The sequence below is a fragment of the Emydura macquarii genome, unplaced genomic scaffold (assembly GCF_026122565.2).
Source record: "Emydura macquarii macquarii isolate MOO-44397 ecotype Brisbane River unplaced genomic scaffold, CSIRO-AGI_Emac_v2 contig_1043, whole genome shotgun sequence".
In the NCBI taxonomy this organism is placed as follows: domain Eukaryota; kingdom Metazoa; phylum Chordata; order Testudines; family Chelidae; genus Emydura; species Emydura macquarii.
Window position 1 is genome coordinate 12551746 of NW_027131180.1, and position 27194 is coordinate 12578939.

The window sequence follows — 27194 nt, forward strand, 5'->3', positions numbered from 1 at the left end:
AGTGGCCATCTCAATGGCCATATTGGGGCCTGGGGATTTCTTGTTGGGCCAGGTCCACAGTCACTCATGTTGTCTGGGGTGCAGTTCACAATACAGGTGCCGGAGAAGGGCCATCGTTCAACTCCGATGACGATTCAGACCCCCCAGGAAGGAACCTGTGTTGGGGCCCCTCATCAGCAAGAAGGGATCCCACCACTCACCGCGCCCCTCCAGTCCTCCTCCTCTTCCCCAGATGAGGCAGTTACCCAGGGACACTCTGCATCCCTGGATAATTTCAAGGCACATCAAGAGCTTCTCAAGAGGGTTGCTTCCAACTTGGGGTTGGAGGCGGAGGAGCTGAAGGAAGCATCAGACAGTCTCTTTAATTTCCAGGCAGCAGCCATCCCAGCCCAGGTTGACCTCCCCATGGATGAGGGGGTATTGAAGATAGTGAAGGCCCTGTGGCAGATCCCTTCATCAGTGGCCCCAACTTCTAAGGGGACCAAGAAAAATATTATGTCCCGGCCAAAAGATTCGAATACCTTTTCACCCACTCATCTCCTGGTACCCTAGTGGTAGATGCAACCAACCAGTGGGATAGGCAGGGATAGCCCAGTTCCACCCCAAAAAAACAAAGATAAGAAGAAATTGGACCTGTTCGGGGGAGAGGTTTATTCAACCGTAAGTCTGCAGTTTCAAATTGCCACTCAGAATGCTCTCCTGGGCAGATACAACTTCAATCACTAGGACTCGCTAAAGCGCTTTGCGAACACTTTGCCCTAGGACCAGGCACTGGACTTGAATACCATCCTGGAGAAGGATATCACAGTGGCCAAAGTAGCACTGCAGGTGTCTTTGGATGCAGCAGACTCGGTGGGCAGAGCCATGGCCTCCGCCATTTGCATGCGCAGGTGCTTGTGGCTGCAGTCCTTAGGGCTGTCCCAGTACTGTCAAGGTACTTCCTCATTCCCAGAACAAAAGGGGGTCCAAGACCTATACTAGACCTGCACCGTCTCAACAAATATCTGAAGAGGCTGAAATTTCGCATGGTCTCCCCTCCCTGGATCCAGGAGACTGGTATGCTGCCCTCAATCTAAAGGACGCTTACTTCCACATGTCTATCTTCCCCAGACACAGGCGTTTCCTCCGTTTCATAACTGGTTCCCACTACTAGTTTGCAGCATTGCCTTTTGGCTTTTCCTTGGCCCTGAGGGTGTTTACAAAATGTATGGTGGTGGTGGCAGCGCACCTGAGGTGCAGAGGTGTCCAGATTTTCCCCTACCTCAATCACTGGCTGATCTGTGGCAGGTCCAGGGCGTAGGTCCAGAGCAGTGTAGATCTGACATGCGCCACCTGCAGCTGGGTGGGCCTGTTAATAAACGAGCAGAAGTCCACATTAACCCTGATGCAGTGGATAGAGTTCATCAGGGCGATCCTGGACGCATCCCAAGCCAAAGCTTTCCTACCCCAGCTACACTTCGAGGCGATGTCTGCCATCATTGCTCACCTGCACTTCTGCTCAACGACAACAGCCAGACACTGTCTGCAGTTGGTAGGCCAGATGGTGGCCTGCACTTATGTGATGAGGCTGGCTTGCCTAAGACTCAGAGCTCTTCAGTTGTGGCTGGCCTTGATTTATGCACCGAACAGACATTCCCTGGACTGGGTGGTTACAGTTCCCCCCCAGATCCTGGCCACACTAGACTGGTGGCAGAGCCCCCGAGCAATGTTGAGGGGTGTGCCATTTGAAGAGCTAGTCCCGTCAGTCACCCTGGTATCGGACGCCTCAGACTTAGGGTGGAGGGCCCACATCAGCACCAACCTCGGCAGACAAGAGGTCTGGTTGAGGGAGGAGAGGCACAGGCACATCATCGTGAAAGAGTTATGGGCTATTCAATTAGTATGTGGAGTGTTCCTCCACTTTATTGCGGGCAAGGTGGTGCAGGTACTGACAGACAATACAGTGGCCATAAATTACATCAACAGGTGGGGGGAGCCCGTTTCTCAGCCCTTTGCAAAGAAGCCATTTGTCTGTGGGACTTGGTGAGGTACAATTTTCACATAAGAGCCTCTCACCTCCTGGGAGTGAGGAATGATGAGGTGGACCACCTCAGCAGGTCGTTCTTGCCCCGCCACGACTGGTCGCTGCATCCAGGTGTGGTCTCTATGATTTTCCAACAGTGGGGCTCTCCCCAGGTGGACCTATTCGCATCACCATGGAACAAGAAATGCCCACAGTTCTGCTCCATCTGCGGTCTGGAGGACAGGTTGCACTCCAACGCCTTCCTTCTGCAGTGGTCGGGGAGCTTCATATATGCATTTCTGCCCATTCCTCTCCTTCACAAAGTCCTGCTGAAAATCAAGAGGGACAAGGCAGATGTTATCTTAATTGCACCGGCCTGGCCGTGCCAGCACTGGTTCAGCATGCTGTTGGACCTATCGATCACCCCACTCGCTGCAGCTTCTGAGATGGCACGATTTCCTGTCCTAGGATCACAGTCTCTTGCTACACTCGGACCTGGACTCCCTATACCTCATGGCATGGAGACTCCATGGCTGAGCCCAGACAAGCGAGCCTGTTCGGTGCAAGTCCAGCAAATCCTACTAGGTAGCAGGAAACCTTCCACACAGGTCATGTATCAGGCTATATGGAAGTAATTTACCTGTTGGGCAATGTACCAGGGGATTTTGCCTGGGTTGTCGCTGATACAGGCGATCCTGGAGTACTTGTTGCAAATAAAACTCCAGGGGCTAACCATGAAGGTCCACTTAGCGGCTTATATCGGCATTCCAGCAGCCTTTGCAAGGGAGATCCATTTTCTCCCAGCCTATGACAATTAGATTCCTGAAAGAGGTGGAGAGGCTCTAGCTGCAGGTCCATGACCCAGTGCCTCCCTGGATCTCAACCTGGTCCTCTTGTGGCTCTTGTGGGGGGCCCTTTGAGCCCATGGCTACATGCCCTTTACTGCTGCTGTCGTGGAAAGTGGCCTTCCTGGTGGCCGTTACTTCGGCAAGGACGGTTTCCGAGATTAGGGCGCAAAGTTCAGTTGTGGTCGCACCCAGCCTTCCTGCCTAAGGTGGTTTCCCAATTTCATTATAACCAAGATATTTTTCTCCCCGTGTTTTTTCCCAAACTGCATGGTTTGGAGGAGGAGAGGAGGTGGCACATGATAGATATTAGACGGGGGTTAGCATTCTACCTCAAGCGCACAAGACTGTTCCGGAGATCTACACAACTCTTCGTCACCGTAGCTGATTGGATGAAAGGTTTACATGTTTCCGCTCTGCGTATCTATCGTGGTTAACTTCCTGCATCAAGTTCTGCTATGAACAGGTAAAGGTGCCGTTTCCGGGGATATTACAGCCCACTCAGCCAGAGCTCAAGCTTCGTCTGCAGCCTTCCTAGCGAGAGTGCCTGTGCAAGACATCTGCAAGGCTGCCACCTGGTCGTCTGGTCACACCTTCATGTCCCACTATGCCATTGTCCAGCAGGCGCAGGACGATGCGGACTTTGGCAGAGCGGTGCTACAGACAGCTCGTTCGAAAACACCCCCCAGCTCCCTGTATATCAACGGTACCAAACAAGCAGTGTCCCTTTGAGCGTGTGCTTAGAAGCAGAGCCCTCGTGTCTAAGGCCAAAGACTTTTCCTCCAGGACTTCCCATGAGAATAAGGGACACTTTCATGGGGTCCAAAGACTGTCCATAAAAGATGCAGTCCTTCCCCGAGCCCACTGAAGTTGAATGAGCCCTTATGCACAGACTCCAAGGAACCGGCTCTGTGGAAAAACCCCCAGGGTGGAGAGTAAGGTGTTTCAGTTCTGTCAGTGATTCTAGTGTTGAAACACAAGGACCGTTATCCACTGGTCCTGTCTACAAGTGCAGCTCCAGACTCTGTGGTGCCTACATGTCCGCCCAAAGGATGCACCATAATCAGGAGTTCATCAGTACTGTCAGTGCTGACCATTGGAAATCCCCACGCACCATAATGCAGAGACTTCTACGGCACCAGAGGATATGTTCCTCCCCTACCTGCAGTCTCTGGCCCAGTGCTCCAGAAGACCATGTTGCTTTTGTATCCCAGGAACTTCTCAGTTATAGCGATTAGGCAGGATTGCCTTGGTACCGACGGCTCTGCCATTACAACAGGATCAGTTTTGGGGTTCAGCCAAATCCAGTGAACCAGTCCTTCTTTCATCTCCACAGAGAGAACAAAGTCTGGACGGATGATCCAGGACTTATGGTCGCTATCCTTATGAACATGACCTCCCTAGGAACTGATGGTTCCCTTGCCGTGGGGCTTCCCTCAAACTGTTGGGCCCTCTTTCTGGACCTATTGACTGTGGGAGCTCTATACTGGACATCTAAAACCCTCTCCTCCCTTGTGCCAACAACTGGTTCCTTTGGTGTATGAGGAGAAGTTAGACGTTGAACCGGAACTGCAAATGCCTACAGGACTATCGTCTTCTTTCCCAGATAAGACAGTCTCTACTTTTTCCACATCCCCACCAAACTACCGTAGGCAATACCAGGACTTACTTCGAAGTCTTACTTCGAAGGCTAGTGATCTCTAGATATCTCTGGAGGAAGTCAGAGACCCACACCCACCGACTGTTGGACATTCTGCATCCTCAGGGCCTGAGTAAGGTGGCTCTCCCATTTAATGAGGCCATATTGGAATTGGCAAGATTGCTCTGGCACACTCCAGTATCCTGCGTTTCCATCTCAGAGGACTGAGAAGTGCTGCTTTGTTCTGGCAAAGGAAGCTGAATTCCTGTTTTTATCTTGCTCCCAACTCCCTGATGGTACAGGCTGCTAACAAGTCTCAATACTTAATAATGACCCCCTCAGACAAGGGTTCTAGAAGACTGGACTTCCTGGGGAGAAAGGTCTTCTCTGTGGGTTTGCAGTTCTGCATTGCCAATTACCAGGCTCTGCTAGCCAAATATGACTTTAATAACTACTCTAGGCTGGCTGCCTTTCAGGACAAACTTTTCTCTCAAGACAGAGAGCCTAGTTCCTCTCCCTGCTAGAGGAGGGCAAGCTGGTGGTAAAAATGGCTCTTTAGGCTGCAGTTGATGAGCAGATACAGCATGAAGAAGCTTAGCTGCTAGTATTGTTGTGAGGAGGCATTCATGGTTGCAGTCCTCAAGCTTCCCCAGGCAGGTGAAGAATATTATCCAAGACCTTCCCTTTGAGTCCAACCTCTTCAATGAGAAGACTTATTATTCTCTCCACTCATTAAAGGACTCACGGTCTACCCTCCACTCCCTGGGTATCTATACACTGGCCCCAAGGAGAAAGCACTAGAAGCAGACTTATAAATCAAGACCACTGCTGCCACCACCTCATGTGTTCTCATGTATTCAGCATCCTACCAAGCCTCCCTGCAAGAGACAATAGACAGACCCTGCTTTTCAACCCCTTTTGCCACCATGGCTGCGATCCATTCCCAGCATTTTGACATTTTAGTCAAGACCCGCTCACCGTCTCTGCTGTCACTTGCCCCTCCTTCTGTCACCTTTTGGAGGCCATCTCACTCTGGTCATCTCATGCCCACAACTGGGAGCTAATCGTGACTGACAGTTGGATCTTGGAAATTATCTATCAGGTATACTCCATGGAATTCATCTTCTTCCCATCTCTGTCCTCCTTCATCGACCACTCTCATGAGGCAATTCTTCAACTTGAAGCAGAATCCCTATTACACTGAGGGGGTCAAGGAAGAGGGTTCTATTCTATGTATTTCCAAGTGCCCAAAAAAGACGGAGGATGGAGACCCATTCAGGATCTTTGACAACTCAAGATCTTCATTCAGAAGTCAAAATTCAGGATGGTTACATTGGCATCAATAATCCCCTCTCTTTAAGAAGGGATGTGGTTTGCAGCTCTCAATGTGAAGGATACATATTTTCATATAGAGGTTCATCTCTCTCCCCCACCCCACAGGAGGTTTCTATGGTTCATCATGGGCCAAGAGCACTTCCAATTCCAGGTCTTCTCTTTTGGACTAGCAACAGCACCCAGAGAGTTCGCTAAAGTTTTCTCTGTGTGGTGGCTCAGAAGAGATGTCAGGGCCACACAGTTTTTCCATATCTTGACAACTGGCTCTTGGTAGGCCATTCTTGACATGAGGTCAGGTTGGCTATTCAATACCTCATTCAAAGCCTCACAGCCCTGGGAGTTTGCTTGAATAGAGAAAAATCCACTTTATCCCCACGAGGAGAATAAACTTCACCAGGGTGGCATTAGGCTCTGTTTCCACAAGAGCCCTTCTCCCAACAGAAAGGTTTGTGATGATGATGTGCAACCTAATTCCTTTGATTTCCTGCAGACCAAGGGACTACAATTTGGATGTTCCTGTTGCTGCTAGGTCATATGGCAATATGTAATTATGTAACACCTTTTGCCAGGCTTCATCTACATTACCTGCAGGCCTAGCTCAGTTCAAACTAGTTGTCCAACAAAGACTACATCAATTCCAGGATGACCATCCCCACCAAGATCATTGCCTCATTTGTTTGGTGGTCAGACCCAGGCAAAGTACAAGTGGGAGTTCCCTTCATCACTCCCACTCCTGGCACCACTATTGTAACAGATGTGTCCCTTCTGGGGTGGGGCACCCACCTGATCATTCACACTGCACAAGGCACATGGACCAAGCGGGAGGCCAGACTACATATCAACATCCTGGAGCTTGTGGCAGTTCTACTTGCATGCAAGGCCTTCCTTCTGCTCATTCGCTCCCTCCACATCCAGTTAGCATCGGATAGTATCACCACTGTGGTCTACATAAACAAGAAGAAGTTAAATTTCTCCCACTTTGTCTGGAGGCAGTCACTCTTTGGAGCTCCCATATCAGGCACATCATCACCAGCCAGCATACTTCTTGGGTATCTACAACTCCTTAGCAGAAAACTTTAGCAGGCATTTCTCCGCGGGCCATGAGTGGGAAATCTAGGACTCTGTTTTGACAGACATCTTCATGCTTCTGGGCACACCTGCATGGAACCTCTTTGATCACAAACAAGAAACTTCCCCTGTACTGTTCCAGGGGAGCCATAGGCCATGACTCCCAAGGCGATGCTTGGGATCAGCGTCATTCTCCTAGTGCTCTGCTGGCCCAGGCAGTGTTGGTTCCTAGTGCTTCAGTGTCTCCAATTAAGATCCTCCTGTTCCCAGAACTCCTGATGCAGGACAAGGTCACAGTCAAATATCCCAACCAGGGCTCACTCCACATTGCAGCCTAGTGTTTGGATGGGCATCAGAGGTAAATCACTCTTGTTCAGCCCCGGTCCAGGCTATACTTACCCAGAGGTAGGAAAGAATTGACCAGAACCTGCCATCTAGCTAAATGGAAACACTTCTCCACCTGGGTGCAGCACAGTCAATCTCACCCAGTCTCTGAGCGTCATCCTGATAGTTCTGGACTACCTCTTATCTCTAAAGAAGTCTGGTCTCTCGATCAGCTCATTATGAGTCCATCTAGCAGCCATTAGTACCTTCCTCTCCCCAGTAGACAGACGCTCTGTCTTTACCCACACAACTACAACACGGGCCTCATCAAGGCCTCTCTGTCAGTCTCTAAACCCACACCACTATGGTATCTGAACTTGTGCTATCAAAGCTTATTAGACCTTTGATTGAACCCTTAGCGACATGTTTTATGTCCCATGTTTCAATGGAAGTGCCATTTCTAGTGGTCATTGCTTCGGCCAGGAAGGTCAGCGAGCTCGGAGCCCTCATGGTAGATCCCCCTCTCTTCTCCCTACTCCTCCCCCTTTCCGTTTTGGTATTTCACTAGGACAAGTATCCCTTCATCTTCCCCCTAAATTTCTACTCAAGGTTGTCTCCAAGTTCAGCCTTAACCTGTGTATTCATTTACCCGTTTTTTTCCTGAAACCCCACATTTCTCCTTAAGGGAACAGACTTCACTTCCTCGACATCAGGCCTTTTACTTACAAAGAAACAAGTCCATCAGAAAATCTCCAAGATTCTTCATTGTGATAACAGAGAGAGCCTGTTATCAGCATATATTCTCTCAAAGGATTTCTAAGTGGGTTTATGTCTGCGTATGATATAGCTGAGGTTCGTCCTGCTTTGAGCAGGGGGTTGGACTAGATGATCTCCTGAGGTCCCCTCCAACTCTAATATTCTATGATTCTAAGATTATCAAATGCTACAGACTAGCTTGCATGCCATCTTGTGGCGATGTAATGGCCCACTCCACGAGAGTGCAGACTAACAGTAGCAACCCTGCAGGAGTTCCTGATGCAGGACATATGGAAAGCAGCCACTTGGAACTCCCTACATACATTAGCTAGACATTATGAACTAGTCTAAGCCTGTGCTGTGAAGCTGCATGCATCGTCATTGTCAGCTTCCTCCCATCCACTCCTGTCTGATGATTGCTTGCGACTCTCCCACATGTGGAATACACATAGGGACAAGCACTTGAAGTAGCGAGTTTACTTACTGTAGCTGGAGGCTGTTCGAGATGTGTGGCTTCTACCTGCCCTCCATCCCCTGTGCTTCGGATATGATTAGATTCTTGGTAAGAAAAGGAACTGAGATGGCATCAACCTACACGGTTTCTTATACCTTCTCTTGGGAGCAGGTGGATGTGTGGGTCAGCTGACACCACTTGTTAAAATCTCTGGACTCAGGTGCATGGTGCGTATACATACAATATATGGAATACAGATAGGGACCACACATCTCAAAGAACATCCTATTATGGTAAGTAAGTAACCACTTCAAATCTTTCATATAGTTTGTACAGGAAAGCAGGTCTTATGCATAAGTACTCTGATCAGTGATGTCAGTGCATTCTTATGCATCAATAGATATTTACAGAGATACTGTAAAGTACTTGCAATCCACATTTTTGGATCACCTTAAAGTAAAATTTTTATATTGGAGCAAAAGTAAAAAACAAAAACCCCAAAACACACAAAACAATTAACATGAGCAGCCATTATCTGTGTCCACTTTGATATTTCAGACATTTCTGCTTGGGTAAAAGATTGTCTCAAATCTTACCAATCATATACCAGCTGTCTTCTGTTGATTACTTCAGTTGATTGCTGTGGAAATGACTGTCACAAGCAGAGTAAAGTAAGAGAGAAGACTTAACTGCTAAACATTGCAGGTTTACTTAAATAATTAGCAAATTAAATTCTGAGAAACAAGTAAAGGATAAATTGAGGTTCCTAAAGATTACTCACTATGAAAATTCCTCTGTTAATTATCTGATGAGAATGTTCTGAATTTAGTAAATCTTTTTTTAATTCACTGTTGCTGCCAAGAAATTTTGAAACATCACTTATTAATCATGATGTTGCCATATGTTCGAGCTGCTACTACAGTCATGTGAGCAAAAGTTAATATAAATAAAAATAATTATATATTATAATATATCAGTAATTACATCAAGGAATTAAACAAGGCAAATTCATGTTGATTTATATGCTGCAAAAAGAATAAAAAATAGTTGCTACACTGGACAGAATAAACCAGTAGGACTGAAATTTTATTTTCAAAATTTGAACAGAGAATTGCAAACAGTGGAAAGAGAACCAAAATTTCAACTACATAATTACTTTAGGTTTATTTGAAGTTGTGTGTGTTCATAAGCCATCTATAGAACAACTGATTTTTCAGTAAGTATGTGGGTGTGCACTTTCCATTCTGACTTACGCATGCACAAATATCCAATTTACATGCAGTAGTGCATGCACAAAATAGTCATGCATGCACATTCCCAACAGACTTTCAGAAAATCGTTCTGTAATAGTTGCTGTACAAATGACTGGAAGAAAAATAATCACTTTAATTTGACTTGTTTTATGCTGGCAACAGTGACTTTATTTAGCGTGTCATCTCCATTTGTGTTGCAGAGCTTTTCGTGGTAAACATATTACGCTGGTGGTTCGTTTTCCAAACCAAGGTCGGCAGGTAGAAGACTTGGATATTTGGTCTCACACAAATGACACAATTGGTTCAGTACGGCGTTGCATTCTGAATCGTATTAAAGCCAACAGTGCACATACAAAAGTAGAACTGTTTATTGGTGGTGAGCTGGTAGATCCTGCAGATGATAGGAAGTTAATTGGACAATTAAATCTCAAAGATAAAACGGTGAGTGCTATTCGTTAAGTCAATTATTTAAATATTGCTTCACTTCTATAACTGTTGGGGGAAATGAGAGCAGGAATATCATTATTTGAAATGAAAGACAGAAGTTGGATGAGGTAATATCGTTAATTGGACCAATTGGTAAGAGACACAAGCTTTTGAGCTTCCACAGAGCTTTTCTTCAGATCTGGGAAAAGTACTCAGAATTAAGACTACAATAATTATAATTAAGCTGTAATGTAGTTATGGCTTATTACAACAACCTTAACCCATTCCTCCCTTACCCCCACAGCTTCCTGCACACCAATGACAGGAGAGGTGTTAAAGGGCTACTTCACCTTGAATGGTCCCTTGAAATGTGTTAACAATTTGTGCTAAACAAAATGTTCCATCTTGAATTTAGCTATGACAGTCTTAGAATCATAGCATTGTAGGACTGGAAGGGACCTCGAGAGATCATCTAGTCCAGTCCCCTGCACTTATGGTAGGACAAAGCATTAAGGTTTTCAAAGTCTGTGGTGTGTCCCCCCCAGGGGTGTGGAGGAACATTGTAAGGGGCATGGGAGTCCCCGCTTCCCGGAGCTGAGAGCAGGGAAGCCCTGCTGCCCCTGGGCTCCCAAAAGGAACCCCCAGCGTGGAAGCACCACCGCCAGCTAATCATTTCTACAGCAACAATTACTTTTCCCTTTCCTGTTTAGTATTATGTGCTGTCCTTACAATAAGCATTTGTGCAGTGCTTATTCTCTTGGTGAGTTTGCTATTTTTCTTATTGTGTGGTGAAAAATGGATTGGTACTTATTGCCAAAAGATGGTAGTGTTCCATAACGAAAGCCAGAAGCTGAAATGGCTAAAATTGATAGAGGAAAAAAATCTGCAAAAACAAGAAAATATGTTGAAGCATATTTGGATTTTGCTTTCACTTCCATTGCACGTAATGGAGAAATTAGGCCTCAATTTGTAATAACTTTAGCAAACGATAGCCTGAAGCCAATAAAATAAGATGCCATTTTGAAACAAAACATGGTGATCTGGTAGGAAAGAACAGACTTTTTTGCACGAAAGCAACAAATTAATAAAATAGAAAAAGAAAAATATGGTGTCCACCCCGTCAGTGCTTTAAAAGCATCATATCACGTTGCATATAGCATTGCCAAGCACCTGGGGAAAAACTAATTCTCCCAGCTATGATTGACATTTGCAGGACAATGGTTGGTGACAGTGTAGCAGAGAAGTTAAAAATGAGCTTCATGTCAGACAGCACAGTTGGCCGCCGAATCTCTGACATGTCAGAAAATATCAAGGCACAGCTGATCTCTCGATTGCAATCCAATTTATTTGCAATTCAGTTGGATAAAACAGATATATCAAAGGAAGCTCATTTAATTGCTTACCTTCGATACTGTCATGAAACATCAATATTAGAAGATTTCTTGTTCTGCAAGCCAATTAAGATTCATGTAACTCGATCTGAACTGTTTAACATTTTAAATGACTTCCTAACTTTCTCATGAGTTGAAGTGGGAAGTCTGTGTTGGAATCTACACAGATGGAGCTCTTTCTGTGTCTGGAAATAGGTCAGTCTTGAAACCAAAGTGTTTGAAATTGTCTCACATATATTGTGGACTCATATGATACACTATGTATTGCTTGCAACTCAAAACATGGATCAGGAACTTATAAATATTCTGAGTTCTGCTCTTAAAATCATGAACTTTATCAAGACTCAGCCACAAAGACACCTCTGCAAAATTTTGTGCAGAAATAAGAGCAGAGCACTATGTGTCGTTGTTTCACATGGATATCAGGTGGCTAACCAGGGGGAAAGTGTTGCAATGCGTTTATGAACTGAGAAATGAAGTTCTACGTTTTTGATTGGATTTGAATTTCAGCAGTGCAGACACACTCTGATACCCGCTGACTTGTGCTTTTGGCTTATTTTACTGATATTTTTGACAAAGTGAATTCTCTAAATGTTTCATTGCAAGGAGCAGAAAATACTATTTTTGACCTGCACAACGATATCGGCTTTCAAGAGAAAGCTAGATCTCTTTGCTTGGAAAACAGATCGAAACTGATTTGAGCATTCCATTCCCATTGTTAACTGATGCTATCGAGAAAACAGAATCTGAGCTATTGAGCGTTGTGGAGCCAATCAAGAATCGCTTGACTTTTCTCAGCCCGTTTGGATAAATATTTTCCTGAAGGAAATGCACCCCTGAATGACTGGAGTATCCAACCTTTTGTGGCTGAGCCAGTGATATTCTTGCAACTCTCAAATGACATTCAGGAGAAGCTGATTGAAATTCATTATGATAGGACACTAGAAATTCAATTTAAAAACAGTCTTTGGGAAATTTTTGGTTAAAAATTGGCTCAGAATCTTCAACTTTGTCAAAGTATGCAATCAAAGCTCTTTCACAGTTTGATTCATTTTATTTGTGTGAGATTGGATTATGTGCTCTGGCTGTGCTAAAAACAAAGTACTATTTGAGACTGGAAGTGGAGGACAACCTCAGAGTGTCTGTTTCAAAAATCTCCCCACAAATTGATAAACAGGCATACCCTTCACATTAAGTATCTGTGTATTTGAAACTTACAGGTCTAGGCAATTTAGTAAGAGTTCTATTAAGGTTTCACTTAAGTTTATGATCATGTTATCAAGCATACTGCATGGGTCTGTTTTTGTATGGGTTGGGGGGGTGACAAAAATTGTAACGGATGGGGGGGAGGTGCTCAGCTCAAAAAGTTTGAAAACCACTGATCTAAACTATCCCTGACAGGTGTTTGTCTAACGTGCTTTTAAAAATCTCCAATGATGGATATTCCACAACCTCCCTAGGCAATTTATTCCAGTATTTAACTATCCTGAAGTTAGGAATTTTTTCCTAATGGCCAACCTAAACTGCCCTTGCTGCAATTTAAAGCCCATTGCTTCTTGTCTTATTCTCAGAGGTTATGGAGAACAATTTTTCTCTCTCCTCCTTATAACAAACTTTTATGTACTTGAAAACTGTTATGTCCCCTCTGTCTTCTCTAAACAAACCCAATTTTTTCAATCTTCCCTCAAGGTCATGTTTTCTAGACCTTTAATCATTTTTGTTGCTCTTCTCTGGACTTTATCCAATTTATCCACATCTTTCCTGAAATGTGGCACCCAGAACTGGACGCAATACTCCAGTTGAGGCCTGATCAGTGCAGAGTAGACCAGAAGGTCTTGAGTTAATTTTCCAGACCTGAAGAATAGCTCTGTGTAAGCTCAAAAGCTTGTCTCTCTCACCAACAGAAGAAGCAACAGATATTGTGTCTCTAATATTCCGAGACAAGCATGGCTTCAACAATATTGCATACGTTATTTGAAATTATTCATTCTGACTTAGTGAAATATTGTATTAGTAGCTCATTTAGTACAAGAAGTTCTAAAGTTTATAGTTTTCATATGTGATACTTTTTTAAAAAAGTATTAATCTTCTGTGAATTTATTTTTCAGCTAATTACAGCCAAGCTTACACAAATAAGTTCCAATATGCCTTCAAGCCCTGATAGCTCTTCTGACTCTTCAACTGGTTCTCCTGGAAACCATGGCAATCACTACAGTGATGGTCCAAACCCAGAAGTTGAAAGCTGTTTGCCTGGAGTGGTAAGTATATATATTGATCCAGAAATCTTATACTGCAAAAAAATGACAAAATAGTAAATATCAGCATAAATTGTTTCAGTTGCTGAAATATCATGACAAGTTTTATTTTTTGTTTTAGATCATGTCACTGCATCCTAGATACATCTCATTTCTTTGGCAAGTTGCAGACTTAGGCAGTAGCCTAAATATGCCACCTCTTAGAGATGGAGCACGTGTCCTTATGAAACTTATGCCACCAGGTAAGAATATAATTTTAATCTCTTTATATCTTGAGGTTATATTTTGAGGTTATATCTCATCCATTTTCTGGAAGTGATTTATGTATCATGAAATCCTTCCTCCTACTAATTTAGTGTATGGTAGTCATGATTGTACATTCATTTATTTCTTGTATTGCTATATCTTGTCCATCATATAAAGTAAAATATTTTAAAATGAGCTTTCTAGATGTCAGTGCCTGTTTATCTTTGGAAATAGGGAAATATGTTAAAATTGAAACTGTTTAGCAACACTTCCTATTGTATAGGAGGAGTTTCTGAGTGCCATCAGTAATAAATATAACACAAATTGCAGAATCTGAATTTGTATATAAGTTACAATTCGTGCTTTTTTTTCTTGTATGATGTCCTTTGAAGGTTCTCAAGTTAGTGGGAATTAATTATTAATTGGAGATTTCAATGACTGTTTTCAGGTAACTATGACAGTAATGTTTAGCGGTTGTGTTTTTATTGCAGATAACACTACAGTAGAGAAACTAAGAGCTATTTGCTTAGACCATGCAAAACTTGGTGAAAGCAGCCTTAGTCCATCCCTTGACTCTCTTTTCTTTGGCCCTTCTGCCTCACAAGTGCTATATCTAACAGAGGTTTGTAATGTATTTCTTTAAAAAAAAAAAACAAAAAAACAACTTTTTACTACATTTTACAATTCTTTTTGGAATTAAGGTTACATTTTCTATGGTGGAGTTGAAGAGCAGGATCAAATTCTGGCGTAAAATTAAAAAGATCCAAAATGCCTATCAGAGCAGCAAAGTGTAGAACTATTGGCGGGGTGCATGGGGAGAAATATCAAAGCATTGCATGAAATGTACGCCAGTGTAGTTATGTTTTTCGGCATGTGTTTAGAGCAAGTGTATCATATGTGTTGCTAATGAGATTTATTTTCTGCCTGCAGGTAGTCTATGCCTTGTTAATGCCTGCCAGTGCACCTCTGGGAGAAGATGCCAGTGACTTCCAATACAATTTCTTAAAAAGTGGTGGTTTGCCTCTTGTATTGAGCATGCTGACGAGAAATAACTTCCTGCCAAATGCAGATATGGAAACTCGAAGGGGTGCCTACCTTAATGCTCTAAAAATAGCCAAATTGTTGCTAACAGCAATTGGCTTTGGCCATGTTCGGGCTGTGGCAGAAGCATGTCAGCCAGTCGTAGAGGGCACAAGCCCAATCTCACCGGTAATGTACCTCTTTTTTTTGGTTTTGTTTTTAAAAAAGTCAGTCTTTTATAGAAATAGTAATATGCAGTAATTTTCAATTCTGCAAAGCTGTCTTCTTGCTATAATACCACTTTCACTTACTTTTCTGTCTTTGATGTATTTCAAGCATATCAAGAACTTGGAGTTCTCATTTTTAATGTCTGAGATAGTAAAAGTTTGTGTGCCTCACCAATTCCTAGCACCTCCATTGTTGCAAGTTCAGTTCCTTTCTGACTCTAAAAGTAACAAGAATTCCAGTAAGAACAGCATTTCCACTACTGTTACAGCTTGTCTCAGTAGAGATTTGCTGCTCTGACCCTTCATTTATGTATATTTGTGAGTTCAAGTCACTGTCCACATAGATTCCACTCTTGGTGCATATACATCCCATGCATGCAAGATCAGATTCTTCTGGCAAGATGTGCCCAGTGGGGCCATGCCTGCACCTTTATGTCCTCGCACACCTCACTTGAGGGCATAAAGGTCACAGTAGGCTCAACCATCCCTGAGTTCCTTCTTTCATTTGTGGCAGCAAGACTGCGCCCCCTGTCTCTGCTTACCCTGCATACTCTGATCTCTTGTTAGGCTGGTTAATAGTAGTTTAATACAATTAATGTAGTTAATATAGTTGTTTTTGTTTGTATCTATGCCCATTGGTAAACAAAAAAGAATTTATATATGTTAGGGCAGTGGCTCTCAACCTTTCCAGATTACTGTATCCCTTTCCGGAGTCTGATTTGTCTTGTGTTACTCCCAAGTTTCACCTCACTTAAACTATTTGCTTACAAAATCAGACACAAAAATACAGAAGTGTTGCAGCACACTTTTACTGAAAAATTGCTTACTTTCTCATTTTTACCATATAAAATAAATCCATTGGCATATAAATATTGTACTTAATGGCATATAGACCAGTATAAACAAGTCATTGTCAGTATGAAATTTTAGTTTGTACTGACTTTGCTAGTGCTTTTTATGTATCCTGTTGTAAAACTATGCAAAGACATGAGTTGATGTACCCCGGAAGATCTCTGCATACCCTTAGTTGAGAACCATTGCTCTAGAGCAGAGGTCCCCAAACTGTGGTGCATACCCCTCTAGGAGGGCATGGAGAAATGTTCAGTGGGGTGTGTGGTGGGGCCCGGACTAGCCCCGAGTGGGGGGGTGGGAGGGAGCAGCACCTGGCCCCAGCTCAGCTCTGCCCCGCCCCTTGCACCAGCTCCTCCCCATCCCCAGTTCAGCTCCTATCTCTGCCTTCAGTACATGCTACCTTGTTGAGTTACCTGTGCAGTAATGGGGGGTGGGTGGAACCACATGAAAATTGGGGCCCACTGCTCTAGAGTTTGGTTCCACCTGCCCTACAAAATACTTGAATCAGCAAGAGCATGACAGCAAGGAAGAACATCTCTAGCAGATGGAAGATCAATTAGTTCCTGCTGCAATATCCTTTTCATTCAGTTGGAAATAACAGCAGAGGAGAAAGACCTCAGTGTAGTATACTATCACAGGATTACCATAAGCCACCAATGTGATGCAGCCTTGAAAATGGCAAGTGTGGTCCTAGAATGTATCAGCTGAGGTATTTCCAGTAGTGATAGGGAATTAATGGGAACGGAATTAATAGTGGAGCTACTCCAAGGGGGATAATAATTCAAGGCATTGGAAAGACCTCATTTGGAATATTGTGTACAATTCTGGTCATACATGTCCAAGAAAGACTAATTCAAACTGGGATAGGTTCAGAAGAAGGGCTACTAGGATCATCAAGGGAATGAAGGGCTAATCTTACCAAGGGAGACTAAAAGAGGTTGGCTAGTTTAGCCTAGTAAAACAAAGGCTGAGAGGGGATATGATTGTGCTCTATAAATACATCAAGGATAAACACCAAAGAAGTGAGAAGCACTATTTAAACCAAAGGACAATGTTAGCACAGGAACAAATGAGTATAAACTGGCCAGGAGTACATTTAGGCTAGAAATTAGGGGGGGGAAAAGTTGTTCTTAGAGTGCACCGTCATCTGAAGGTTTTTCCCTTAGAGGTACCTGTCAGGTCATCTTAGGTGCCCTCTGGAGTAGCTCCACTATGGTGCTATATAAAGGGCCTTGTCGACCCATCACTCTTCAGTTCCTTCTTCCTGCCTGTGACAGTCATTGGAGTTACTCTTCTCTCTCGCTTTGGCAAGCGTTCCCCTAATGTCTTGACTGTAGATACCTGTAAATAGTTAGATTAGTGTAGTAATTGGTTATTAATGGTTAGTTATGTTTCAGCTGGGGATCCTTCCCCCCTTTTTTCTCCCCCTCCCCGAAGAGTCAGGGCATGCCTCAATCTGCCATAAGTCTGTGCCTAAGGGTGGCCCCATGAGTCCTGTTTGAAGTGCCTGGGCGAATCCCACCAGACAGGCTGGGGTAGGATTTGCAAAGGTTTCTGCCCCAGGACCAAGAAGGAGAGGAGGGTCAGGCTGAAGCACTTCCTCATGAAGGCAGCTCTGTGCCCCCAACCAGCAGACCAGTTGGACCTAGCACCTCGGTGCAGAGTGCATCTCCATCAGTTAGGGAACCGGTGGCACTGAGAAAGAGCTTAGCACCCAGAGACTCCCGGCACTGCCTCTCACTGGCACTGGAGTCAATTGGCACTGCTCCCACTCACCAGTGCCACACAAAGGCACAAGAAAATTGATAGGGGATGCTCTCCCATGGTGAGGTCAGCAACAAGAGACTATAAGACTATAATGGTGCGCATACCGGACAGGAATGCATGGCACCCATCCCCTTGGAAAGCGGCACCATCAGCTCTGGGCCTGCAGAAGGATGCATCAAGTCCAGTGACCATGGACTCCCCTGCAAGGGAGAATCTGGTGGAAGAGTTGGCTCCTCCTTTCACTCTGGACACCTTTGAGGCAGCTGGAGACCTTATGGCCATGACGGTACAGCAGGCTTCTGCCAGATTGGAAAGAGACTAGTGGTAAGACTTCTGGCACCACAGAAGAGTGCAGTACCGTCTAGAGGCAAATAGACTATGATGCGGCACCGTTCACCTTCTCCACAGCACTGCTCTCCAGCACCGTCCCAGTCAGCACAGCCGTGGTCATCACACTCGGACTTGAGATCTTCAGAGGCTGAATTGTACACCTCCTGGCGCAACCAGCACCAGTCAAAAAGGCGCTAGCATGGACAGGACATGGGACACATCCTTCTTATGGGACCCTGACCAGTGAAGTGGCAGATGCCTGTGTAGTGGCCCTTTTTTGGACACCGTGGGTATATTACCATGCCCAAGGGACCTTCTCAGGTGATCCTTAGTCCCTAGCCTTGGAAGGACGGGCTCCCCCCCCCACTGCCCAGAGATCAATGGTCACCCCATGGCACTGAGGCAGAATTGGAGAGAGAAGTGGGGATTGGCATCGGAATGACCCCGTCATCAAACACGACATCTCCATGCAGGGAGATTCCTGCGATCCCGATGGTCAGGCGTATCAGACACTGGCCAAGGCATGTTTGTCTTCATCACCAGACGAGGCAGTGGCAGGAACATAAATAGTCCCACCCTCCATGGACAATAGGGTCCATCAGGAATTGCCATGGAGGGTGACCCAGAACGTGGGGCTCCAGGCAAAGGAGGTGATGGGAGTCAATGGACCGCATGGTGGACATTCTAGCACCAGAAGGCCCCTCAAGAGTGGCGCTACCCCTAATAAAAACCATACAGACCACCACTAAAACTCTGGCAAACACCTGCTTCTATCCCTCCCTCTCCCCCCAGCTAAGGTGATAGAAAATATTTTGCCCCTTCTAAAGGTCTTGAGTATCTTTTTACCCATCCACAGCCAGTCATTGGTACTATCGGCTGTGAATGAGAGAGAAAGTCAGGGACAGCAGGGTCCTTTCCCCAAGTCCAAGGATTCAAAGAAACTAGACCTCTTTGGTAGGAAGGTCTGTTCCACTGGGGGGACTCCAGCTTCATATCACAAGCCAACAAGCAATTGAGCCATTATAACTTCATTTCATGGGACACCATATTAAAGTTCAAGGATCTGCTCCCAGCCAACTTCACGACAGAGTTCGTAGCATTCATACGGGGTACAAGGCAGTAGCAAGGACCACACTGCAGGCTGCCCTGGATGTGTCAGATTCAGCCACAAGGACAATGTCCTCAGTGATCGCCATTTAAAGAAGCTCATGACTGCAGGTGTTGGGCCTCTCTCCAGAGGTCCAACTGACATTTCAGGACTTGCCCTTTGAAAGTTTGGTTCTATTCTCAGAGCTAACAGACTCCAAGCTCCACAGCATTAAAGATTCTAGGGCAACGCTAAAATCATGGGGCCTACATACACCCGCTCCACAGAGGAGACACTTTAAGGCCCAGTTGCCCTCGCAGTTCTACGCCACAGGGACCAGACAGGAACAACAGAAAGCCTCAGCCCCCTTCCAACCAAGACTGGAGATCAGCAAGATGGCCCTCTGAGTCTAAACAATCATTTTGAGGATGCACCCAATGGCAACATACCAGGTCAGGTTCCAGATCCTTATCCCCATTTTTCTAACTACCGTATTTCCCCATGTATAAGATGCTCCCATGTATAAGACGCACCTTAATTTTGGGGCCCGAAATTTGAAAATAAATGTATTACGGTACATCACCGGTAAGTACCACTGTATAAGACGCACCCAGTTTTTAGACCCCAAATTTTTCGAAAAAAGGTGCGTCTTATACATGGGGAAATACGGTATCTCACTTCTATCAGACATGGACCCATATAACCTAGGACAGATGGGTACTATGTATGGTACATCTGGGATGTTCTCTCCAGTTTTGCTCCTTCCCGCCCCCTACTCCTATCCCTCTTCAGCGACCCCTCTCATGAACAACTTCTTATACCAGAGTTGCAAGCACTCCTGATCACAGGAGCAGTAGAGGAAGTTCCTCAGGAGTTAGGGGGAAAAGGGTTGTACTCCCATTATTTCCTAATCCCAAAGGACAAGGGGGGGCCTCAGGCCCATCCTTGGCCTGCGAAACCTCAACAGATTCATGAAGAAGCTGAAATTTTGCATTGTATCTTTGACCACCATCATTCCCTTCCTGGATCCGGGGGATTGGTACGCCATTCTCGGCTTAAAAACTGCTTACTTCATATAGCAATAATCCTGTCCCACAGACAGTTCCTCAGATTTGTAGTAAACCATACCCATCATCAATTTTTAGTCTTCCCCTTTGGGCTGTCAGCAGCCCCCTGGGTCTTCTCCAAGTGCATGGCAGTTGTGACTGCCTTTGTGTGGCAACACAGGGTTCAGGTGTTCCCATACCTAGACAACTGGCTAGTCAAGGGCTGCTCCGAGGACCAAGTAGAGGCCCACATGTCCCTGATTCTGACTACTGCTGAACATCCCCAAGTTGACCCTATCCCCCACCCAGAGGATAGAATTTATAGGAGCTACCTTGGATTGTATCCAGACTGTATACCAGAGTCTTGCTTCCACAATATGTGCTCTGTCATAAAGGATCTCAGGTGCTTCCCTACCTTAATGAGGCAGAATGATTTAAAGTTGCTCGGTCACATGGCTGCCTGCACTTACATGGTGCAACATGCAAGGCTTTGGCTCAGAGCTCTCCAGGCTTGGTTGGTATCAATATATTGCCCAAACAGGGACAGCTTGGACAAGATAGTTTCACTGCCCCTTGGGATTATCAAGTCCTTTCTGTGGTGGCTCCATCCACAATCAGTATGCGCAGGCATACCTTTTTCAAGGGCTGTGGTCTGGATGATTCTGGTCATGGATGCGTCAGAGTTGTGTTGGGGAGCCCATTTAGGGACCCTCAGAGTCTGTGGTCCCAATCAGAGCTGTCACTTCACATCACTGTCAGGGAGCTCAAGGCAGTGCGCCTAGCCTGCCAAACATTCCAGTCCCAACTGAAAGGAAGATGCCTATCAGTCATGACAGACAACATAATGGCAATGTTTTATGTAAACAGACTCCTCTTCCCTGTGCCACAAAGCCTTCAAATTGTGGGAGTTCCACATAGCTCACTCTATGCACCTAGAGTCGTCTTACCTCCTGGGAGCCCAAAACGAGCTGGCGGACCATCTCAACAGGTCCTCCTGCAACCGTGAGTGGTCCATTCAACTGGACATCATGGACAGCATTTTCGAACGGTAGGGAATTCCCCAGGCAGATCTGTTCACAACAAGGCTAAATAGGAAATATCAGCAGTTCTGCTCATTCCTGAATCAGCCCTCGATGAATAGCGGACACATTCCTCATGCCATGGGCAGGATACCTGCTCTATGCACTCCCACCCTTCCCACTTGTATATAGGGTCTTACCCAAGGTCAAGAGGGAAAGAGCATCGATCATTCTGATAGCTCCAGCTTGACCTCAAAAGCACTGGTAGGCAATATTGCTGGAACAGTCAGTGACCATCCCAGTCACCCTTCCATTGGTGCGGGACCTAATCACCTAGGACCACGGCCGCCTCCAGCATCCCTCCACCTCACAGCATGGAAGCTTCAAGCTTCATGAAGTTGATATGCTCAGAGCCAGTTAGAGAGGTCCTCCTCGACATCTTCCTCCCAGTGTTGTTCCCTAAACCACATGCCAATAGCAGGAAACGAAGCCTCCATTCCCTAGATGTTAGGCGTGCACTGGCATTCTACATCGACAGGACAAGACCATTCCGTAAATCAAATCAACTCTGTCACAGTATCAGACAGGATGAAAGTTCTCCCAGTGTCATCCCAGAGGATTTCATTGTGGATCACATCCTGCATTAGGACCTGGGAAAGGTGCCAGCCCTAGCACTGACAGCGCACTGCACAAGGGCACAGGTCTCCTTTGGCAGCATTCCTTGTGCATGTTCCTACACAAAAGATCTGCAGGGCTGTAACATGGTCATCAATCCACACATTCACCTCATGTTATGCCATCACCCAACAAGCCAGGGTCGATGCAGCATTTGGCAGAGCAGTGCTTCAATCAGTAATGCTGTGAGCTCTGACTCCTCCTCCTGTGGTCAGTTTGGGAATCACCTGCATGGAATCGACATGCACAAGCACTTGAAGAAAAAAAGGTTACCTACCTTTTGTAACTACTGTTCTTCATGTTGTGTTGCTCATGTTCATTCCAAGTATGCGTGTACATGACACATGCACAGTTGCTGGAAGTTTTTTCTCCTAACAGTACCTGTTGGGTTGTCTTAGGGGCGCTCCCTGGAGTTGTGCCACTATGGTGTTCTATAAAGTGCCCTGCCGACCTGCTGCCTCTTTGGTTCTTTCTTGCCAGCTGGCTTCGACCAAGGGGTAGGCAGGGTGGATCTTGGAATGGATATGAGCAACACATCTCAAAGAACAGCCATTACAAAAGATAGGTAACCATTTTTTTTCTAACCGTCAGAGTGAGGTACTGGAATAGACTTCCTATAGGAGTAGTGTTGGCAAGAAACCTAACTAATTTTAAGATGGCACTCAATGCGTTTATGTATGGGATTGTATGACTGGGTTGCCTGCAATAGCAGGAGATAAGATTCAGTGTTCCTGGAGGTCCCTTCCAGTCCTCCCATTAATTTGGTGGAAGAACCCACTTCACATGTGGAGTACCTTTTGCTGCATCACTGCCTACCAAGACACTGGTGACTGATGTGCTGCATTCAGATGGGGAGCTCATCTCAACCACTTGAAGACACAACAGTATGTGGTCACCCCAGGAAGCCCAACTTCACATAAATGTCTTGGAGCCGAGAGCCATACATCTGTCATGCACAGCATTTCTACTCTTTTTATCCAAGGGATAATGGACAACATCATAGCCATGTATTAAGTCAAGATAAGATTAATCTCTGCTCTGCGAAGAGGTCATTTGTCTCGGTGGTAGAGTATTTGTCATCAAATCATACTAGTGGTTCTGGGTTTGCTAAATGCCTTGGCAAATTGAGTCAGCAGATAATTCTCAGACAGACATGAGTGGACTGTAAGGGTATATCTACACAGTGTTTTGGACTGAGCGGGAGAGAGCCTCCCAGTCTAAATTAAGAGATTTGGGTCAGCGGGGGTGACACTGGTGCTCTAAAATTAGGTGTATAAACAATGCTTTGAAGTTGGCTTGGACTGGAGATCAGGCTTTGAAACCTAGATTCATCATCTGAGCATGGTAGCCCCATCTTAGCCCAGACAATTCTGGTACTCATATCTGGTGAGCCTATCAACTCATCCTTCAGTCACACGACCTGTTCTACCCGACTTGGTTTTGCAAACAGAAGTCATATTTTACATTCAGAGCCTGCATCATTACATTTGAATTTGGCTCTGGTGGCACCACTGCTGGAATGCGATCTGGTTCAGTTGCCCACAATTCAAGAAGACTGTTGTTAAATTGAAGAGGGTTCAGAAAAAGAGACCTGAGAATGGTTAAAGGATTAAAAAATATGCTTGTAGTGAAAGATTCAAGGAACTCAATCTCTTTAGTGTGGGGAAGGTAGGGTTAAGGAATGACGTGATCACAGTCTGTAATTACCTACATGGAGAACAAATATTGCATAATGGGCTTTTCAGTCTAACAGACAAAGGTGTGTAGCAGGATCCACTGACTGGAAGTTGAAACTAGACAAATTCAGACTAGAAATAAGGCACTAATTTTTAACAGTGAAGGTAAATAACCATTGGAACAACTTACTAAAAGTTATGGTGGATGAATACAATGGTCCCTTTGATTTTATGATTTATGAATGCAGGAGCACAATGTTTTAGGACAGGGTTACTCTTAGGTTTCCTTCCAAATTCCTGCCTAAAGTTGTTAAATGATTTTGTGTGAAACTGTTTATTCATATCCCAGTTTTTCTCCAAGCCTCACTTGACCTCAGAGAAAGCTAAATGCCACACAGCTGATGTAGTAAGGGCACTATTTTCTTACACTTACAGGAACACACCTAAACTTTATGGCCTTTGCAGAGAGATGTGTCAGGCAGTATCCTCTCTGAACTTGTTAGTCTTCAACTGAATAAGGACATGTTATGAGTTAGCCAGATTAGATTCACCTACCTGTAGTAAAGCTTATTCTACTAGGGCTTACGCAGGCTCTGCTGTCTGTTTGAAGATTTTCCTATTTCTGAAATCTGTAGGACAGCTATGTGGAGCTTGGTCCACACCTTTACAAGACACTGTTCTTTAACAGTGGCTTCCAGATAGGATTCCTGGTTGGGTGTGGTTGTCTTGCAGTCATTGTTTAAGTAGGACTCTTATTTCCCATCTCTAAGCAAATGTATAGCGGCTTGTTATGTACCAAGTGCAATCCACATGCACAATTACTTTGAGTGTTTAATTTACAGTAACTATTCTTCAAAATGTGTTGTCCACATGGATTCTATGACCCACCCTCCTTCTGTGTAGTCCTGTTCCTCTGGGATTCAATATTGATAAAGGAACAGAGAGGTGGTTGGGTCCACTCTGCCATTTATGACATCAGGTGCTGTTGCTGCCCTAATGGATGCTGCTGGGGAGAAAAATCTGATCTCCCATGCATGGAGTGTATGTATGCCAAGACTGAAATCCATGTGGACAACACATTTCAAAGAAGCACATTTATTGTAAGGTTAAGTAATTGTTCTTTCCCATTAGTCCTTTAAAAAGAACTTTAAGTAATTCATGTGTTTTTTTTCATCAGTTCACAGGGCTACTTTAATTAGTGTATTGGACACATGGGGGCTTTTTTTGTTTCTTTCTTGGGAGTGGGCAACATCTTTATCAGGCTCTTTTCTTTTGGTGTTTAACACTTTTGGGGGGGTTTCAGTCCATTAGCACTGTGCCATTTGCTTTTGGGTCTTTGGTACACCTGTGCTGCTTTACTGCAGAGCACCCTACACATTTTGAAGCTTCAGCCTGCCAACACACAGTATCTTTAGTGTTTCAAGGCTCTGTCTCTTGATATGGAGCAGTACTTTGGAGGAATTTTTTTGGTTTCTTGTTACTTGACTCTGCCAGCCATTCTTTGTGTGGGTTTGGGGTTCTTCCCTATACTCGTCTGGGACAAACAACTCATCAGTTTTAAATGTATGAAGTGTGATCATAATATGTCTGACAGATAACCATAATCTGTCCCTGGGAGAAGAGAGGCTGTCTGCTGAAATGGCATTCAGATCAAGAAAGAAGTACCTAAACTCTTTCTTAGCTTCCATTAGAGGCTCTAATTTGTTTCAGACATTTCAACCACGAAGTATAAAACACCAGAGTCCCCACACAGGGTGCTGAGATTGTGTGATACTGTCTGCTTAGTTACAGGTCTGGCAGATGGATAGGTACAATAGCAACACTTCTATACTTATTTCGTTTCCCATTACTTTGTCTTGAGCCTTCTGAGGATTTAACATTGGTGTGTCATTTTGGTTTGATGACTCCTTATTAAGTGAAGTATCACTTCCTTCAGAACATTGTGTTCAGCACATAAATGGGACTGGCCATTACTCAGTCAGCTACTGAGACAACTTTTGATGCCTCTGTTAGCTTTCAATCAAGGCCTCTGCTTACATCTTGGAATGCCATCAAGTCCGTGTCACCAAGAGGAAGAAGAGGTTTTATTCCAGGTATCTGCTAAAGCCTGAAAAGACATGATGACCATGGACCATTCTGGATTTCAAATTGATATTTCTTCAAAGAAAAAGGTCTTATTCAGGATGGTATTGTCCTTCTTCTGAAGGAAGACAATTAGCACTGTGTTCTTGACCTGGCAGATGCTTGTGTGTGTCAGGAGACATCTCAGTCACAGAATGTATCTCATACTTATAATGGAGAAACAGCACTACTAATTTATATTTTGTCTTTGGTGTTTGATTTGGCTTTGATTAGTTTAATCATGCATTTGCACAAATTAGGAGTTTGTGTGTTCCCCTACCTGGATGATTGGCTGATCAAGAACACCACTTTGGGAGGGATTCAAGGATCAGTCCATGCCACTATTAATGTGTAGCGGTTACAAGGTTTATAAGCTATCCAAAGTCCCAATATATTCCAACAGACAACTGGAATACATAGATTCCATACTAGAAATAGCTGAAGTCAACGTCTTCATGTTTCAGGACATGATCCAGGATGTTGTAAATGTAGTGGAAATGATTTGCCAGAGCCAACAGAGACCATATAATAGAGCAGTGGTTCTCAAACTTAATTTGAGAACTCCCTTCTGCCAACGAAAATTGTTACTCAACCCCATGCCACAGGAGCTTGGGCTTCAGCAGGGCTGGCATTAGACTTGCTGGGGCCCAATGCAGAAAGCCCAAGCTCTGCCAAGACCAAGCCCGGCCGCTTGGGGCTAGAGGGACTCTCATGACCACAGCAGTTTTCCTAGTACCATACCAGACTTTAGTGGATCTTGAAAACCTTGTGGTCACAAGGCAGTCTTTGGTGCAGTTTTTTCTCCTTTTCTACAAGAGATTTCCAAAACAGTCACATTGTGTTTTCTCCATACATTTTACAAATCATTGTTTAGATTTAGTATCAAGAGAAGAATCCAGGTTTTCTGTGCTATTTTTCCTACCTCCCAGTGAGGGGTGCCCAGACTCATCTTTTATATACATATATTTTTGTGTGTGTGTGTGTGTGTGTGTGTGTGTGTTTGGGATGCCCACCTTTTGAATACTTTTGCCTTAATTTTCACTTTTGATGTATTTAGGTTTCTTCTGGAGAGTTCTTCTCCTCTTCCCTCTCCAGATTTTCTTGTTCATGTTTTTAGAATAGGTTGTTTACTGTAGACACGGCTTCTACCTGCTTCAGGTTTTATAACATTTCTGTTTTAGAAATACCACTCAAGTTTTTCAACCTGAACAAAAATCTAAAACAGAAAATTATTTGCCTATAATTCTTGTTCCTTGATTATGTCTGAATAGCTTCTCACATTTGCACTTATCACCCCTCAGAACTTGAGAAGCTACATCTATTTTTTACCATTCTGTGGAATGTTTATATTTTTGTTTTTTGACTGTTAAGTTTGTTTCT

General features: G+C 44.5%; 1 protein-coding gene across 1 annotated transcript in view; it reads left to right on the top strand.

The window, feature by feature from the left end:
* Positions 1–27194, top strand: part of USP9X (ubiquitin specific peptidase 9 X-linked) — a 255793-nt gene that overhangs the window by 139685 nt on the left and 88914 nt on the right. The window contains exons 19-23 of the mRNA XM_067545137.1: positions 9877–10117; positions 13602–13751; positions 13870–13990; positions 14486–14616; positions 14925–15203. Of these exons, the coding sequence (XP_067401238.1) occupies positions 9877–10117; positions 13602–13751; positions 13870–13990; positions 14486–14616; positions 14925–15203 (922 nt within the window). The remainder of the gene's footprint in view (positions 1–9876; positions 10118–13601; positions 13752–13869; positions 13991–14485; positions 14617–14924; positions 15204–27194) is intronic.